Consider the following 17462-nt stretch of genomic DNA (forward strand, 5'->3'; position numbering starts at 1 on the left):
GTAATAAGTTTATCAAAGACTGCTACAGCGGATATATATTTAATATCACATTCCGATGTATTTAAATGAACATATTTAAGTGATTGTGCTCTATATGGTAAAATAATGACGACAGCGCGAAATAAACAGTCAGATTTGAATGCAGCTCAATGGGGAATTCGGTTTACTGGGCTACCAAGCGCCTCCTAGAGTAAAACTGGTGCTTAGCAACAGTTGTTAGCTGATAACATTTGCTTTTCTGTGTATCGCAACGCTAGCCCGCTGTCGTTGGATATGGCGGCGTTGATTAGAGGACTGAGAGCTGGAAGGGCCTTGCGGGGTCTCAGCAGCGGTAAGCTGGGGAAGGTGTGAATGCGTCTGGCGTTAGCATTTCAGTCCACGGCTTTTGTGTTTAAAAAGTTGACTGTAGTCACACGTGACAGCTGTTTAAGGCTTTTGTATCTTGTAAACAGTTTTGCCTGCTTCCAAGTATGGCAAATGTAAGTCAGCTGGGCGACTAGAGAAGGTGACCATGAAGGGCAGGATTGCGTGTGCAAACAGAAAGTGCACATGACAATCCATAACATTTGAAGGTTTTGTGATTTAGCCTGATTGCAAATAAGGAAGTACAACTGCTTTGCAGAAAGTTAAGCTTACTGTTGTTTAAAGCAGATTCTATCCCTTGCAAAGTTGGGTATAAATGCAAGCTAAATTTCCAGTTAACTCTTGTTTGTAATAGTTTCACTTTCACTCCATTGAGTCTGACCCAAAACCTGAAGGGTCATTGTTGCATTGCAATGCTTTTATTACTATACAACTTGTTTTATTATCTAATTATTGAGTGTTTGCTGTATGTTAATTATGTTGAATGCACTATTACAGTTGCAGTTCAGGGCACACTCAGTCCCCAGTGCAGCAATGTGAGACGTGGATTCCATCGTGCCGCTCTGTTACGACTGGCCAGCGACTCCAAAAGTGACACATCTGTGCCACCTCCATCCTACCATGAGGTTCACACAGCTGGAGAAAGCTCATCCTCTTCAGCACAGGGAGAATCTTCAGAAGATGCCCAGCCAAACACTAGGTTCAAGCTCTATTTCTCCAGACTTGACAAAATATTTGAGTTAAAAGGATAGTTCAGCCAAAAATGATTTACTCACCCTCAAGTCATCCTAGGTGTATATGACTTTCCTCTTTCAGACGAATGCAATCAGAGTTATATTAAAAAATGTCCTGGCTTTTTCAAGCTTTATGATTGCAGTGAATGGGCGTTGAGATTTTTAAGTCCAAAAAACTGCATCCATCATCACAAAAAGTGCTTCACATGGCTCTGGGTGGTTAATTAAGGCCTTCTGAAGTGAATTGTTGCGTTTGTGTAAGAAAAATATCCATATTTAAAACTTTATATCACGCGTTCACGAGAGAGTGGCGTTCCAGCGGATCACGAAGGATGCAGGCGTAGCGTAAGCTCCGGTGAGAATATGCTAGTCTCGCGAGAACCAAGCTTTGTTTACAGCAAAGGAAAACCAGTCTCCTCTTAGCTTATATTGAAATCCTCCCACATTTTCCTTTACAAATACTCATTTTGTGCTTCTAATTCGTAACTGGTGTTTTGTCTTGCTCTCCCCTCTGCGTTTGCACATTCGCCACTTCTTAATGGAGCTTACTCTATAGCGGAAGCTAGAGATTACGGTTTATAAAGTTTTAAATATGGATATTTTTCTCACACAAATGCATCACTTCACTTCAGAAGACCTTCATTAACCCCCGGAGCCATGTGGAGTACTTTTAATGATGGATGGATGCGCTTTTTTGGGCTTTAATCTCAACACCCATTCACTGCCATTTATAAAGCTTAGAAGAATCATAACATTTTTTAATTAACTCCAATTGTATTTGTCTGAAAGAAGAAAGTCATATACACCTAGGATGAGTTAATCATGGGGTAACTTACATTTTTTTTAAGTGTCAACCTTGCAGTGATTTAATCTAACCTTGTCCATTTGGCATCTCAAGTTTTCATGATCAGAGTGGTGAACATGGTGAAGACTATGAGACGGAAGAGCAGCTCCAAGCTCGCATCCTGACCTCGGCTCTAGAGTTCGTTCCTCAGCACGGCTGGACTGTGGAGGCCATTGCGGCTGGAGCAGAGGTTTGTTTCTTAAAGCAGTTATGTGAGTATTAAATGTAAATAGTAATATAATGGTAACGGTAATAATATGCTTTGTGATTCAGACTCTTGGCCTGTCATCAGCTTCTACTGGGATGTTCAACAATGGAGCTGGTGACTTGGTCCTGCATTTCATTGCACAGTGTAATGCTCAACTTGCTGAGACACTTGCAGAGCAAAATAACCTGGTCCAGCTTGGCCAGGCAGAGTGAGTATAATAATTATTTAATTATTTAATATGTTAATATATATATATATATATATATATATATATATATATATATATATATATATATATATATAGTTGAAGTCAAAAGTTTACATACACATGGCAGAATCTGTAAAATGTTAATTATTTTACCAAAATAAGACAGATCACACAAAATGCATGTTATTTTTTATTTAGTACTGACCTGAATAAGATATTTCACATAAACAATGTTTACATATAGTCCACAAGAGAAAATAATAGTTGAATTTATAAAAATGTCCCAGATCATAAGTTTACATACTACATTCTTAGTACTGTGTTGTCACCTGAATAATCCACAGTTGTGGGTTTTCATAAGTCCCTTGTTTGTCCTAAACAGTTAAACTGCCCACTGTTCTTCACAAAAATCCTTTAGGTCCCACAAATTCTTTTTTTTTTTTTTTTTTTTTTCTTTTCTTTAAAAGCACCCTTTCTGACAATGACTGAATGATTTTAAGATCTATCCTTTCACACTGAGGACTCGTATGCAACAGAAGATTCAAACGCTCACTGATGCGTCTCAAGGAAAACCGATGGATTTAGAGCTGGGGGTGAAAACTTTTGAACAGAATGAAGATGTGTACATTTTTCTTATTTAGCCTAAATATCTTTTTTTTTCATTTAGTACTGCCCTTCAGAAGCTACAGGACATACTTGCATGTTTCCCAGAAGACAAAATAAGTTAAATTTACCATGATCTTTAAATTCCAATATTTTAAATGCATTTATGCATTGTGCTATTAATGCATTGTGTTTCCTTCTGAAGCATCAGTGAGCATTTGAACCTTCTGTAATAGTTGCATATGAGTCCTCAGTGTGAAAAGATCTCAAAGGATCTCAAAATCATACAGTTATTGCTGGAAAGGGTTAAAATACACAAAAATGGGATTTGTGGGACCTGAAGGATTTTTCTGAAGAACAGTGGGCAGTAGGCAGACAAGCAAGGGACTCATGAACAACTATTACTAAACAAAAAAACAACAACAATAATAATTAAAAAAAAACAAAAAAAAAACAGCTGTGGATCATTCAGGTAACAACACAGTATTAAGAATCAAGTGTATGTAAACTTTTGAATAAATTCAACTTTTTATAAATTCAACTATTTTCTCTTGTGGACTATATGTAAATGTCTTTTTAATGTGAAATATCTTATCCAGGTCAGTACTAAACAAAAAAATAACATGCATTTTGTATGACCCCTCTTATTTTGGTAAAATAACTGCAGATTTGCAGATTCTGCATTAATATTATGGATTAATAATAATACATTTTTATTGTGCTATTTAAAACCTACTCTTTTTATGTACTAGATCAAAGAAAACTGCTGATTTTTTGAGAGATGCAGTGGAGACGAGACTGCGGATGTTGATTCCTTATATTGACACGTGGCCTCAGGTATTCCCTGCCTTATGCAAACTCCTCTATCAAAATTTCAGATTTTTTATCTTTAATAAGCAATGAAATAAGAAATCATGGATGACCTTAGTGTTGTCTCCTCTGACTTTGCAGGCCATGAGCATCCTGCTACTGCCCCACAACATCCCCGACAGCCTGAAGCATCTGTCCACGATGGTGGATGACATCTGGTACTACGCAGGCGATCGCTCAACGGATGTGAGTGGCTTCTTTGATCCCATTTGGTACCTTCTTCCTTCCTTTGGTCTTCTTATCCACCTGTATTTCTTCTGGATCTCTCTTAGGTCAACTGGTACACAAGGCGGGCAGCACTGACAGGGATCTATAACACCACAGAGCTGGTGATGGTGCAGGACTCATCTCCTGACTTCGAAGAAACATGGGCCTTCCTCGACAATCGCATAAAGGATGTAGTTAATATGGCGAACACAGCTAAACAGGTTAATGCGGACTTGCTTTCCATAAGTAATGACAGGCAAACAAAAAAACATTTTTGCTCCTGATATGTAATAACCAAATATTAATACTAATATGCTGGATAATGTTTGTTTTAGGTGCAAGCCACAGGAGAAGCTGTGGTTCAAGGACTCATGGGAGCCGCAATTACGGTAACCATGCTAAAATGATACAATTTCCAGAAAGAAATACCATTTAGCTATAATTGAGTAAATGTGTATTACTTTAAATATATTTTGATGTTCTCTAATGTTTATTGATAGAAATCACTTAAATTAAGGTTTTAATGTTTAAACTGTGGCTGCAAAACGATTTATTGCAGTTAATTGCATTCAAAATCAAAGTTTACATACTATATGTGTGTGCACTGTGTATATTTATTATGTATATATGAATACACACATATACAGTATGTAAACAAACTTTTATTCTGAATGCATTTAATCGCAATTAATCGTTTTGCAGTGCTAGTTTAAACAATTATTTAATTTTGTTAACTCTTCTCACTCAGCTGAAGAACCTAACAGGGATGAACCAGAGACGATGAGTTCCTGCTGATGCTCCTGCCTTCGTTTTGTCACGTCTTTTACTCACTGACTCCTCGGCTATGCAGCACAAATGTCTGATACTTCACTCACCCACTCTAAACTATCTAAACAATGTAAAATTATCACAATGAAAGTGTTTGTGTTATGATACAGGGTGGATTATGACACCCTTAGCACTTTTAAATGGGTCAGCTGTGCCATACCTTATTGCTCTGTCTGCATCCCTGAGGCCAGTGAGGAGGCTCTTTTCTTCAGGCATCTCTCTGCATTTGTAAAAAGAAAAAGATTATAAATGTAAATTGTTTTTGAGAGTCCTATGTTCATACGGTTTGTGTCAAACTCACTGGCTAGTCCCTCATTAAAAGAAATAAAGGGTACCCTATTTACTGAAAATTGTCTTAGTGTGGTTATTTTTGTTGTTGCTGATTTAACTCTTCCAAAATGTTATAAATTTCTCATCTGAATAAATAAAATACATGATATTTTGTACATGACTTAATTAGCGAGCGGTTTTGACAATGTATTTAGTTTGAAGTCCACAAAAAAGATCGTTAAATATAGGACTTTGATTCTAGGTTGACGCATTAAGATTTCTAAGGACTTTTATTATGTTTAACCGGAAATAGTATTACAGTGATCCGGATGCTAATGGAATGAGGGCAGCTAGTGACCAATGAGCTGCTGTCGTTTGTTATTGTGCTGAAGAGGCGCTCGATGCCAAAGCGAATGAACAGCAGACCGCGTACATAACGTGGATATTTATTTATTAGCGTCGTAATCTTGAGCCTAATTTCACTATGCCGTATGCCAACCAGCCCACAGTGAAAATCACGGAGCTGACGGACGAGAATGTGAAGTTTGTGATCGAGAACACGGATCTCGCGTGAGTGATGCGAATGCTCCAGTCAAAACGAGCGTTTAGCGTTTCATTAAAGCAAGTGTGTTATATTAATGACATTTAAATTCATGTTTATTGCGTTAGCATTTACAAAAAATAGTATGTTTTTAAGTTTCGTTGGAGTAACATGTAAAAACCATGGTATATGCATCTGGTAAGAACCATGCTGGGTATGGTACCATGGTATTACTGATACCATCACTTTACCATGGTACGACCATAGTACTCTAAAAAAGAACAACAAAGAAACGTTCTGTTTGAAATTTAATAGGATGAATATATATTTAATGAATATTAAAATATGAGATATTTTAATTTGTCAGTCAATGTGTGTGTATTCATATATATATATATATATATATATATATATATATATATATACACACACACACACACACACACACACACACACACACACAGTATCTATCTATCTATCATGTGTTTTGTATATATAGATGGGTAGATATAGATATACATACACATAAACATTAAATAAATGTAAATAAACATTTTACATATAATTTAACGTGTATTGTAACTTTATGTGAATTGAATTTGAATATGTCAAACATTACAAATGTGTGTGTATATATAGATATACATACATACACACACACACACACACACACACACACACATATATATATATATATATATATATATATATATATATACAGAAGATATACATGTATTTATATATTTTTACTTTTTAAAAAAGTAAAAAAAGACCATTAATATTATATTTGAAATGTAATATGATAAATGCATATTTTATAAATATTTATTTATATTATATTTATATTCAATTGGAAATTTAATGAGAAATATTTTTTACATATTAAAATATATATTCATATTACATATAATGTAAATATGTATTGTAACTATTCAAAATGTAATGTGATTAATGTTAATTTTTTTCATATATATTTCATACATTACATATTTATTTTATTTTTTAAAAAAGAACAACAGAAATTTCCTATTTGAAATTTAATATGATAAATATATATTTTGTAAATATTTAGACATTAAAAATATAAAATTTCAATTTGCCATTTAATGTTTAGAGAGAGAGGGAGAGATTTTTTTGTACTTTGCATATATTTAACTTTTTAAAAAGAACAGAAACTTTCTATTTGAAATGTAATGACTATTTTAGAAATATTAAATTTTAAAATATACATTAAAATTTATAATCACATTTTACATATATTATGTATTGAAACTCAATATAGATGATAGACTTCATACATTGTATATATTTTACTTTTAAAAAAGAACAGAAACTCTCTATATGAAATGTAATATAATATTTTAGAAATATTAAACATTAAAATGTACAGTAAAACATCCACATTTTACATATAATGTAAATATGTATTGTAACTTTATTTAAAATTTAATGTGATTAATGTTATACATTTTGTACGTGTATATTTTATTTTAAAAAAGAACGGAAACTTTATATTTGAAATTTAATATAAGTATATATATTTAATAAGTATTTAAACATTAAAATATGAAATTTTAATTTGCACACACACATATATAAACATTAAATAATTCATTGGAGCAATAAATTAACATTTTGCATATAATTTATGTATTATAACTTTTTTAATGTGATTTAAATATTACCTTTTTTAATATTTTAATAATTTTATTGTTTTTATATATATATATATATATATATATATATATATATATATAAAATTACAAAATCACTAAAAACAAGTTTTAAACTGCATTTAGACAAATAGTTCATAAAAATATTTAGACCTGATGAAGCTAATGATCAACATCTTATGGGGGTTAAAAAAAAGTGTTTCAGGCCCTATTTTTACCCTGTTTATATTTGTATGTATATATAAATATGTATAAATCGAATTATTATTTGTTTCAGGGTGGCGAACTCAATTCGACGTGTATTCATGTCAGAGGTTCCAACCATCGGTAAGAATTAAACCACCTGTCTTTTGGCTGTAGAGTTTTATACAAAAAAGTTGATTTAATTGTGTTTACTTGATTTAAGTGCGTACTTTGTCTTTTAAATCTGTTAATCTGATGTAATGCGCTTGTTTGCCAGCTATCGATTGGGTTCAGATTGATGCCAACTCCTCTGTGCTCCACGATGAGTTTATTGCACACAGAGTGGGTGCGTATGTACAAAATCTTTCCAAATCTTTCATTTCACTCTTCTTGTAGTGCAAAGTGCAGTTATCACGCTCCTCTTTCACAGGGCTAATTCCACTCACAAGTGATGACATTGTTGACAAGATGCAGTACTCACGAGTAAGTGTATTAAACACCCTGCCAGGGTTTCTGTTTTTAGAATGACTTCTGAATATGACTCATCTCATCAAATGTAGAAAAGCGAAACGAGACATTTTGCTTTCTTTGCTTTCCTGTTAGGACTGCACGTGTGATGATTTCTGTCCGGAGTGTTCGGTTGAGCTCACGCTGGATGTCAGATGTACAGAAGACCAGACGCGACACGTGACCTCGCGCGATCTCCTGTCCAATAACCCCAGAGTCATTCCTGTACGTGTATTCTCTTCACAGTTTCGCATATAAACACGATACGTGGTTTTTCCTAATGTAATGTATCTTGTTCTTCAGGTAACATCCCGAAGTCGAGACAACGATCCCAATGACTACGTAGAGCAGGATGGTGGGTCAAATTCCTCTTTGTGATTTTCTGTATAATCACTCAGATGTATTAGTATTGATCATTTGGTGATTTGGCACAGATATCCTGTTGGTGAAGCTGAGGAAGGGTCAGGAGCTGCGTCTCAGAGCATATGCTAAAAAGGGTTTCGGCAAGGAGCACGCCAAATGGAATCCCACCGCAGGGGTGGCGTTTGAGTACGACCCGGACAATGCATTGAGACACACGGTTTACCCAATTCCACAGGAATGGTATGGCTATGACTTCTTTTGATCACCTTGAACACATTAAATGAGTTTTATTAATTGGGTCCACAGAAAAAAAATAGCGTAGGATTTATCTGAAACAACTTTAATTCAGAAATTACTAGTAAATTTGACAAAGAAATGACTGAAATAGTATTTTCTTGTCAAATATACTCCAATAATCGGGGTTTACAACTTTTAAAAAAATCATTTTTTACAGTGTACATAAATGCACATCTGGTTCTCAACTTGTAAAAAAAAAAGCCATAATTGTTGTATAACTGTATAATTATGTACCTTTGCTGAATTGTCAGGCCTAAAAGTGAATATTCAGAAATTGAGGAGGATGGCCTTCAAGCTGCATATGATCCTAATGGCAAGCCAGAAAGGTAAGGAAGTTGAAAACCATATACATAAGAATATATGCATGGGAATTATTGTCTTAATAAATAACTCTCTGTTGCCCTTAGGTTGAAAGTGTTAAATAGTTTAATAATGGATAAGACAAATAACAAAAATTCTAAATAAGAAGTACTAAATAACTGTGATATTCTGTGTTGTTATATTATGAGAAATTCTGTGTTGTTACCTGTCAAAAGATTTTTAGTGTTTTTAAAGAAGTCTCTTCTGCTCACCAAGCCTATATTTATTTGATCTAAAATACAGCAAAAGCAGTAATATTGTGAAATATGTTTACTATTTAAAATAACAGCTTTCTATTTGAATATATTATAAAATTTAAATATTTTCTGTGAATTTTCAGCATCATTACTTCAGCATCTTCTGTGTCATGATCCTTCAGAAATCATTCGAATATACTGATTTGATGTTCAAGAAACTTTTTTTTTGATTATTATTATCAATATTTAAAACGGTTGAGTACGTTTTTTTTTTCATGATTCTTTGATGAATAGAAAGATTTAAAGATCAGCATTTATCTAAAATAAAAAGCTTTTGTAACATTATACACTATACCTTTCAAAAGCTTGGAGTCAGTATTTTTTTAGATTATAGAAATTAATACCTTCATTTACCAAGTATGCTTTAAATTGTTTGAAAGTGATGATAAAGACATTTATAATGTTATAGAAGATTTCTATTTAAGATAAATGCTGTTTTTCTGTACTTTCTGTTCATCAAAGAAACCTGAAAAAATTCTACTCTGTTTTCAACAAATCAGAATATTAGAAGATTTCTTTAGGATCATGTGACTGGCTAAAAATTCAGCTTTGAAATCACAGGAATAAATTACATTTTGAAATATATTCAGACAGAAAACAGTTTTGTTAAATAGTAAAAATATTTAAAACTTTTACTGTTTTTGCTGTACCTTGGATCAAATAAATGCAGGCTTGGTGAGCAGAAGAGACTTCATAAAAAAAAATAAAAAACATTTAAAAACTTTTGACTGGTCATGTATATTATGAGAAACCTAATCACAATCACAATTTTGCTACTAGGCAACAATGACATTTAAAGGGTTATTAGTTCACTCAAAAATGAGAATTCTGTCATTAATTACTCGCCCTTATGTCGTTCCAAACCCGTAAGACCTTCGTTCATCTTCTCAACACAAATTAAGATATTTTTGATGAAATCCGAGAGCTTTCTGACCCTGCATAAACAGCAACGCAACAACCTTGTTCAAGGCCCAGAAAAGTGGTACAGGTAGTTAAAATAGTCCACATGACATCAGTGGTTTAACTATAATTTTACGAAGCTTACAAGAATACAAAAAATAACAACTTTATTCAACAATTTCTTCTTTTCTGTGTTGGTCTTCAAGGGATGTTTACAAGAAGATGCTTTTCTTTGTGCACACAAAATTCTCATATTAAAAGTGTTAAGAATTTCATCAAAAATGTCTTAATTTGTGTTCCCGAAGATGAACAAAGGTCTTATGGGTTTGGACAACTTTTGAGAGTGAGCAATTAAGTGAGCATTTTTGATTGAACTAACCTTTTCAGTAATTTCTCATAATATACAAATAATTCTGCTTTAAAATGCAGCAGTTAAAAGTTTTTTTTCATCTAGGTTCTATTACAACGTGGAGTCATGTGGTTCACTTCGTCCAGAGACCATTGTCATGTCAGCTTTCGCTGTACTCAAGAAGAAACTAAGTGATCTGCAGACGCAGCTCAGCCATGAAATTCAAAGCGATGTGCTCACCATTAACTAATCTGTTAAAATACTGCTCATTCTGGATCACAATTTTAGGAAAATATATTTTTTCAGCTGTTATGTTTTTGCATGAATCTGCGTTTTGGTGAAGAATTCTGTGAATAATAAACACATAAATACTGTTGTTTCATTACACGAGTCGCACAATATGCAAAAAATATTATGAACACCAGAGGGCAGGGTTTGTGTGGAAAAAAAATATATGAGGAGGCCATTCTGTTGATTAATACATGACTCAAACATAAAAGACAGCGTGTATGGTCATGACAGAGCATTGAACGGCATGCTGATAATGGGAACATTTTATTTCAAGCAAAACAAGCCCTGAAATGGATGTAACAAATTTACAGAAAACCGCCCCGCCGAGACAAACGATGTAAACACATGGAAGGAGCAAGAGCTAAGTGAGTTCGACAACAGATTGTGCAATCATATTTATTCGTCCCGTAAATTTTGGTTGTTTCAAATACATAAGTATCGAGGGATCTGGAGGAAAGTGCAGTCACAAAAACTTCTCTCTTTGATTTTAATCATGAATTCTAGTTTAGCACAAAATTACAGCAACATAGATCAAGTGAATGCATTCCTCACAAGAAGTGTGTGAGAGAGACATCTATGACTTTAAGAAGAAACAACTTTTAGTCCAGCTCTAAACTAGTCAGGACCTACTGGAAACGTCTGCGTGTCTTCATATAAAATGCGTTTGCAAAATCGAATTCTGCGTACACAACGATTTGGTGCTGCCACTGTCATTTGCCAGAAATATAAAGTGTCAGTTCGAAGATATCGTATGGTGTAAAAGTGCAGTCACATTAACGAAATTTAGCGGGCAAAAGGTCCATTGTCAATTAACGTATAAACGCGACTGCTCACATACAAGCCACAAAAGGCAATGTTCGCGCAGCAGCAGAATTTTACTAACGTTAATTTATACGGCTGCGTTCACACACATTTTGGTCATTTCTTACATTTCCAGGACTCAAAACTGTATTTTCGGATAAAATACGTTTAAGTCCTGCTCTGGGAACGAAACAGTACTGTTAAATTACTTGTCTGTCACGTTTTACAGTGAAAAGAAAGCGTGTTTCCATGTGTCGTTTCGGTAACTTACAGAGATGCAGATATGAGATGTATGTCATCTTAAGGTTTAGGTCGAGCCACCATCCTCCACCGAAGCTGTTCCCGCCAGATTTGTGGTGTGGGCCCGATTCAAGTGCTCCACTCTACTGAGGTAAAAAAGCTGCCGTCAGTTAATAAAGATTTGACGGATAAAACTGTTCCTAAACTGAACGTTTGTCGTGTCAAATATGATTACGTCGCCATCTTTTAGTGATATTCTCAAATAGAATGTTTCCAGGACGCGTCATCAGTCGGCTATACTGGCGGCACTGAATGTAAACAATGACACTGAACCTGAGGGAATTTGCCAATTTTGCTCATTATTGCTGCTGAAATAGTCAATTATTGTCATGTTTTGGGCTGTACTAATCAGTCGGACCAGGAAAAACATTTGGAGTACTATAGTCTGACAAAAGTTGTAACAAATCGAGGAGTAGAGTGCAAAAAAAAAACTGTCTGAGGAACAAAAGGCGTTTATGGTTAGCCAAACTGAACCAGGATTTTCACGATAAGAATCTTGACAACATTCGTGCCTGTTCTTATCATTTCCAGTCAGGTAGGTGTGAAATATTAGGCTAATATCTTAATTAATACCGTATCTTTACCAGCTGTTAACTTTAGTTTGTCAAAATATTGCGCACTTTTGTCCTTCTCTATATGATTTAGCAGATTCCACACGTTTTTTCCATGGTTTAGACAGCATAAATTAGCAAAACAATGTAATCAATGGTATATTAACCATGCAATCAATGCCGTTGTTTACATCTGAGTATCTCCAATATTGCTGCACATCTGGGTAACTGACTTGACTAAAGTTATGCATTCTTTCAGACTGTATTCAAGGACATGAACTGGACATTTAGAGACTTGTCCTGTTCTATAAGTAAATGTGGCTGACAGTTATTGACATGACAGCATTTCGCCCGCGAAATTTCGTGGAGCAACAGTAAATGTGACCGCATGTTAAGTGGCCTAAAGTATGTGCTCATTTTGTTTTTCGTCAAGTATACACACCACACAAATCTACATTTTAACTTCTTTCTTTAATTACATAGTCTAAAAGAAGCAGGTGACAGCCATTATCTCATTATTTTTCATATCTTCTAATTCACTGAGACCTATGTATATGTAAATTTCATTTCATAATATTATATACTGTACTGTGGAATACTGGCAAAGAAAGACCAAACAGTGTTCTTTAAATTTGTGTATTGCTTCTTAACTGATACCACATAGATTTTTGGCACACCACATATCAGAGTTAAATGTCATAAAAATTTCATAAATATTTCTATAAATCTTTAAAATACTGTGCTGTTTCCTAAAATAAGATATATAGAGATGATAACTCTAACTCCTCTAAGGTCGAGAGATAAGCAAACATATATATAATTTATTTCTGAATCTCTTCACTGCATACTTTAAACGGTCATAACTTCATTTCATTCACAGCCATTCTCTATCTCATATATCACCTTTCCCTCAGTTCCGACGTTACCCACAGTGCTTTGAACTTAATACTGAAGGTGAAATGTATAATGCTGGCTGTCCCTTTGTGTCTCTGTGATGTTTTAATCACAAATATGAATATTATCTCCAGTCCGATTCCATACCTGTGGGATTTTATGGCATTTACAGTCTGATGAAACTGATAAATCTCTGAGAAACGAGAGTCTAACAATGAGAAGATCACAACTAAACTTCAGATGACCTAGAGATGTTGTGGTGTGTCAAATTGCAACACGGATAGGCACACATTGCAGATACATGTTAAAATTAATAACGTAGTAAGACAGCAAAATCATAACGTCTTCCAATTGTTGAGCAAAGCAAAAGGATTGCAGGACATAAAATGAAAAGGACAAGTAAAGCACTTTGATTTTTGATTAAACAGGGAAAATGAAAGTTTACACCTTGTGATCTTGCTTAAAAATTTGTTGTAGACGTTTGTAGGTTTAAAGTTGCCTAACAAAAAAAAAAAGAGAAAAAAAGTCGAAATAAAATTTAAATCAAAGTAAATAAATACTCAACAATTTACAGATATGAAGTTCTGTATCAGTTACAATTGACGACATTGATATGTATAGATTAAGGAGGTTTCCTGTAGTTTTCTGGACGTTCCTTTTTACCACCCAACAATCAAATGATTTACCAAATTATAATTACAAAAAAATAAATACAGTACATAAAAATAAATTATTAAATGAAGAAATCACATTTTTAAAGCAAAAGACAGATACATACTGGCCCTTTCAGAGTGATTGTGTCATCGTTCAACTCAAAGCTGTCAAATTTGACAAAACAGAATTGTCAGTTTCTACTTAAATTCAATTATTTTCAGTTCAACCATGAAACTAAACTTGTGGTATTTCAGATCTTACGTGTTCCTGTGAAGACCCATTATTCCAAGTCAAACCCGCTGGAAATTAAAACTGACTAGCAACGCTAAGCAACAGCGCAAACTAGCATCGACTAAAGGTACAAATAAAATGTTTCTAGGTGGGAATGCCGTAGACCTCCTTACCATATGGAAGACACCTAATAGTAAACCACAATTCAAAGAGACCCAAGAGAATTGTTGATCATTCAGACACACATCCAATGTTAGTGTATTACAAGACTTGAAGATTCAAGATGGTGGAGAGACCTGTTGCTTGCTACGGTTACGTTTGTTCGCATATAGGGAGATTTGACCTTTGTGTTTTCAAGTGACCACGGCCCTTCTAGGACTGTCAGCGCATGAACTGAGGGACATCTAAATGCCCGCTGATCACATCTCCGAGATTCGCGTACCTCTTGGTCGAAGGTGTAGGAGGAAAAAAGCAAGATATTTATTTCATAGGCAGCTGATACATAGACAAAGGTTCCCTTTTTTCCTGAAGAAATATTCTCTGTAGAATTGTCTTAGCAAAGATAGAAAATGGATCCCCAGCTCTGCTGGTTTCAGTGCATTCAAAGGAGGCCAAAGTCCTTAAAAGCCAAAGGATAGTCAGCTCGTGTTTGTAGTTTCCATACAGTGTGTTGGCTTCAATGTCCTCTCTGGTGCCGGAGCTCTTGGAACAGAAACGCAGGGAACCGCTTGTGCTTACGCGGATATTTCGAACGCTTGAGTTTCTTCAGGATGTGAGAGTTCCTAAAATCCACCGAAAGCATGATAGGACAACAAAGTGTTCAAATTAGTGAACCGAAATAAGGGAAGAGGGAAAAAGAAGCTTATGAACAAGATGCGCGGAGTCCCGGTGAGGACGCCTGCCCAGTCTCATCTGTCCAAGAGGACTTTCAGCGCTCGCTCGATGTTCATTCTGTGACCCACACGAGTCACGCCCAAGTCGATCAGATCCTCCTTTTGCAGGTTGGGCAAGTGGCTGCCCTCGATATCATTGTCCATAAAGGCATCCCTGTGCTCGCCCAGGTTCAGGCTCTCGAGCCAGTCGGCCACGTCCTGCTTGCTCCACATGAGGACGGGTTTGGTGGCAAAGGGTTTGTTCGATGCGGCCTGGATAAGGGTGAGCGGGGAAGGGGAACGGCTACGCCCTGTGCCCAGGCTGAGGGGCGGTGTGGGCAGACCAAATACGTCCGTCATGGTGGGGGAAGTGGCCGAGGTCGGAAGGGAAGAGGCACAGCTGAGGCCAGAGTCTGGCGGGGACATGATAGGGCTCGGGGTGTGGTGGTGGGGAGGCAGGCTCTCGGCCTGTCGGCACGGTGACGGGGCAGGCACGTTGGGGCCAGGCTGGGCAGTGAAGGTAACGGTGGTGTTCTGCTGTGTACCTGAGATGAGGGATACACCATCCTGATTTCTGCAAAGACACAAGGATGAAAGTGAGGAATATGTTTTAAGTTGGAAAACATATGAGACTCAAGGGTGCTTACTGCTCCAAGTTAAAGTATGATATGGCTGCAGGTTCTTTATTCATGATTGTCTGTTTCATTTTCCACCAGTCAAATGCTCTCCTCAACAAACTGCATTATATAACTAGAGTGATGATATGAGTGATACTTCTAATTAATAAAGCCTGAAAAAAAAACCCTGCATAATTCATAATTACTAAGCAAAATTTTTACTCAATTGTACCATTTTATTTTATAACTTTTTTATAACAAAACCAGGACTAAATCGATTCAATTCAAATCAGTTCTTGACTTCTGGAAAGGTGCCTTTAAGGATGGGAGAGTTAAGATTATTCTTTTAGGGTAAAATATATCTTGGACATCACTTTGTGAAATTTACCCTCACGTGTCCACGTGTACACGGGTTCTATTTATGTAAAGATCAAAGAGTATTGAAAGTGTGAGTGTACTGTAGGTGGTTTAGCTTTCAGGAGGCTGTGAATGTGAGGCTCTTTAGCAATGCAATGTCCTTGCCCCAGGTTTCTCTTTATACCCAAGGTGTATTGGCCTAGATTTGTTCAAGTAAACTTTTACATTTGCATGATGAAGTACAGCAAATAAAACCAATAATAGACTTGTGTAAACAGTACTTAAAATACTCTAAATTAATAGAAGAAAAACCCATCTTAATTAAAATATATGACACATACGATACACACGCAGCCATGGTCTTAAGATTAAAAATAACTCAATGATTCAAATAAGACACATGGTAACCTTCCACGTTAAAAAATCTATTTCTATTCAGAGTGAAAAGAAAATACATCTTTGCTCAGTGTATGCTAAACATAGAGCTCTGCCTAGGCTCCAAGTGCATTTTAGGGTCAGTTCTGTCGTCTGTAAATAACAACATCATTCAATAATGAATGAGACTTGGGACTCCATGTCGATGGCAAACCATGTGGCAGCCAACGGCATACACAACCTATGTTCTGCAATATAAATAACACATAAGCTTCAAAATTTCTCTGTAAGAATTGTCAGTGGAATAAAAAGTAAGATGGGAGATAAAAATACTCTTAATACAAGTATAGATAATAATACTTAAAACAATAGTACAAAGTATTGATAAAAATACTTAAAATAGGCAATTTTGCTTCAAATATTGAAACATCAAGTATATGTGTGTTTAGTAATTTGTGCTGTTGTTCTGTATTGACATTAGTTTAAAGTCAATTTTGTGCAACTATGCATAGCATTCCAAATCAGTCACTTATGAGGTTCCATTTGAGTTAAGATGCAGCCATAAAATAAGCTGCCGATGTTGGCAGCAGGCAGTATAGCAGCTCAATAGGTTTTCTGAAAACTGGAACTCCTTATAACCTTAAATGTTTTTGTCCAAATGAAATATAAAAGCCCTTTAAGATATTGCTTAAGAGAATCTAGGGATGTCTTGTGGGAGCAGTTTGGGTGATGTGACAACTAAGTAACAAATGGACCATGTTGTAACAACACGCGCACACACACCTCCCCCCTCTGTGGTACGGTCTGTGTTCATCATCACACTGACGTTGCTCATCTCGTCCTCAAGGCTGTTCTCATTATTGGGTTGCTAGGCAACTCTTTCGTTCTCCAGCAGAGCACACACACTAATCTGAGAGCCTAAATGTAAGCCTGTGATACAGGAAAAGGAAAAGG

At 35.5% G+C, this 17462-nt stretch overlaps 3 protein-coding genes across 3 annotated transcripts in view; 2 read left to right on the forward strand and 1 right to left on the reverse strand.

Moving 5' to 3' along the window:
* Positions 1-180: 180 nt before the first annotated feature.
* On the forward strand, positions 181-5217 carry coq9 (coenzyme Q9 homolog (S. cerevisiae)). Its single transcript, XM_051099302.1, has 9 exons — positions 181-331; positions 862-1063; positions 1996-2131; positions 2215-2357; positions 3713-3797; positions 3912-4016; positions 4103-4258; positions 4373-4426; positions 4786-5217. Exons 1-9 carry the CDS (start codon positions 274-276, stop codon positions 4819-4821), a joined length of 975 nt encoding a protein of 324 aa, XP_050955259.1. The 5' UTR covers positions 181-273; the 3' UTR covers positions 4822-5217.
* Positions 5218-5468: 251 nt separating this feature from the next.
* On the forward strand, positions 5469-10950 carry polr2c (RNA polymerase II subunit C). Its single transcript, XM_051099367.1, has 9 exons — positions 5469-5705; positions 7627-7676; positions 7810-7878; positions 7963-8015; positions 8136-8264; positions 8343-8394; positions 8474-8642; positions 8951-9025; positions 10671-10950. Exons 1-9 carry the CDS (start codon positions 5620-5622, stop codon positions 10813-10815), a joined length of 828 nt encoding a protein of 275 aa, XP_050955324.1. The 5' UTR covers positions 5469-5619; the 3' UTR covers positions 10816-10950.
* A 696-nt stretch (positions 10951-11646) lies between these two features.
* Positions 11647-17462, reverse strand: part of shank2b (SH3 and multiple ankyrin repeat domains 2b) — a 122148-nt gene continuing 116332 nt past the window's right edge. The window contains exon 25 of the mRNA XM_051099366.1: positions 11647-15733. Coding sequence (XP_050955323.1) covers positions 15196-15733 — 538 coding nt within the window. The 3' untranslated portion in view covers positions 11647-15195. The remainder of the gene's footprint in view (positions 15734-17462) is intronic.

The sequence above is a fragment of the Labeo rohita genome, chromosome 25 (assembly GCF_022985175.1).
Source record: "Labeo rohita strain BAU-BD-2019 chromosome 25, IGBB_LRoh.1.0, whole genome shotgun sequence".
NCBI lineage: Eukaryota > Metazoa > Chordata > Actinopteri > Cypriniformes > Cyprinidae > Labeo > Labeo rohita.

Coding starts and splice junctions, on each gene's coding strand:
- polr2c (XM_051099367.1), top strand. CDS start 5,620: ATGCCGTATGCCAACCAGCCCACAGTGAAAATCACGGAGCTGACGGAC. Junction 5,706..7,626: donor ATCGAGAACACGGATCTCGC/GTGAGTGATGCG, acceptor TATTTGTTTCAG/GGTGGCGAACTCAATTCGAC. Junction 7,677..7,809: donor GTCAGAGGTTCCAACCATCG/GTAAGAATTAAA, acceptor CTTGTTTGCCAG/CTATCGATTGGGTTCAGATT.
- coq9 (XM_051099302.1), top strand. CDS start 274: ATGGCGGCGTTGATTAGAGGACTGAGAGCTGGAAGGGCCTTGCGGGGT. Junction 1,064..1,995: donor GATGCCCAGCCAAACACTAG/GTTCAAGCTCTA, acceptor TGGCATCTCAAG/TTTTCATGATCAGAGTGGTG. Junction 4,017..4,102: donor CAGGCGATCGCTCAACGGAT/GTGAGTGGCTTC, acceptor GATCTCTCTTAG/GTCAACTGGTACACAAGGCG.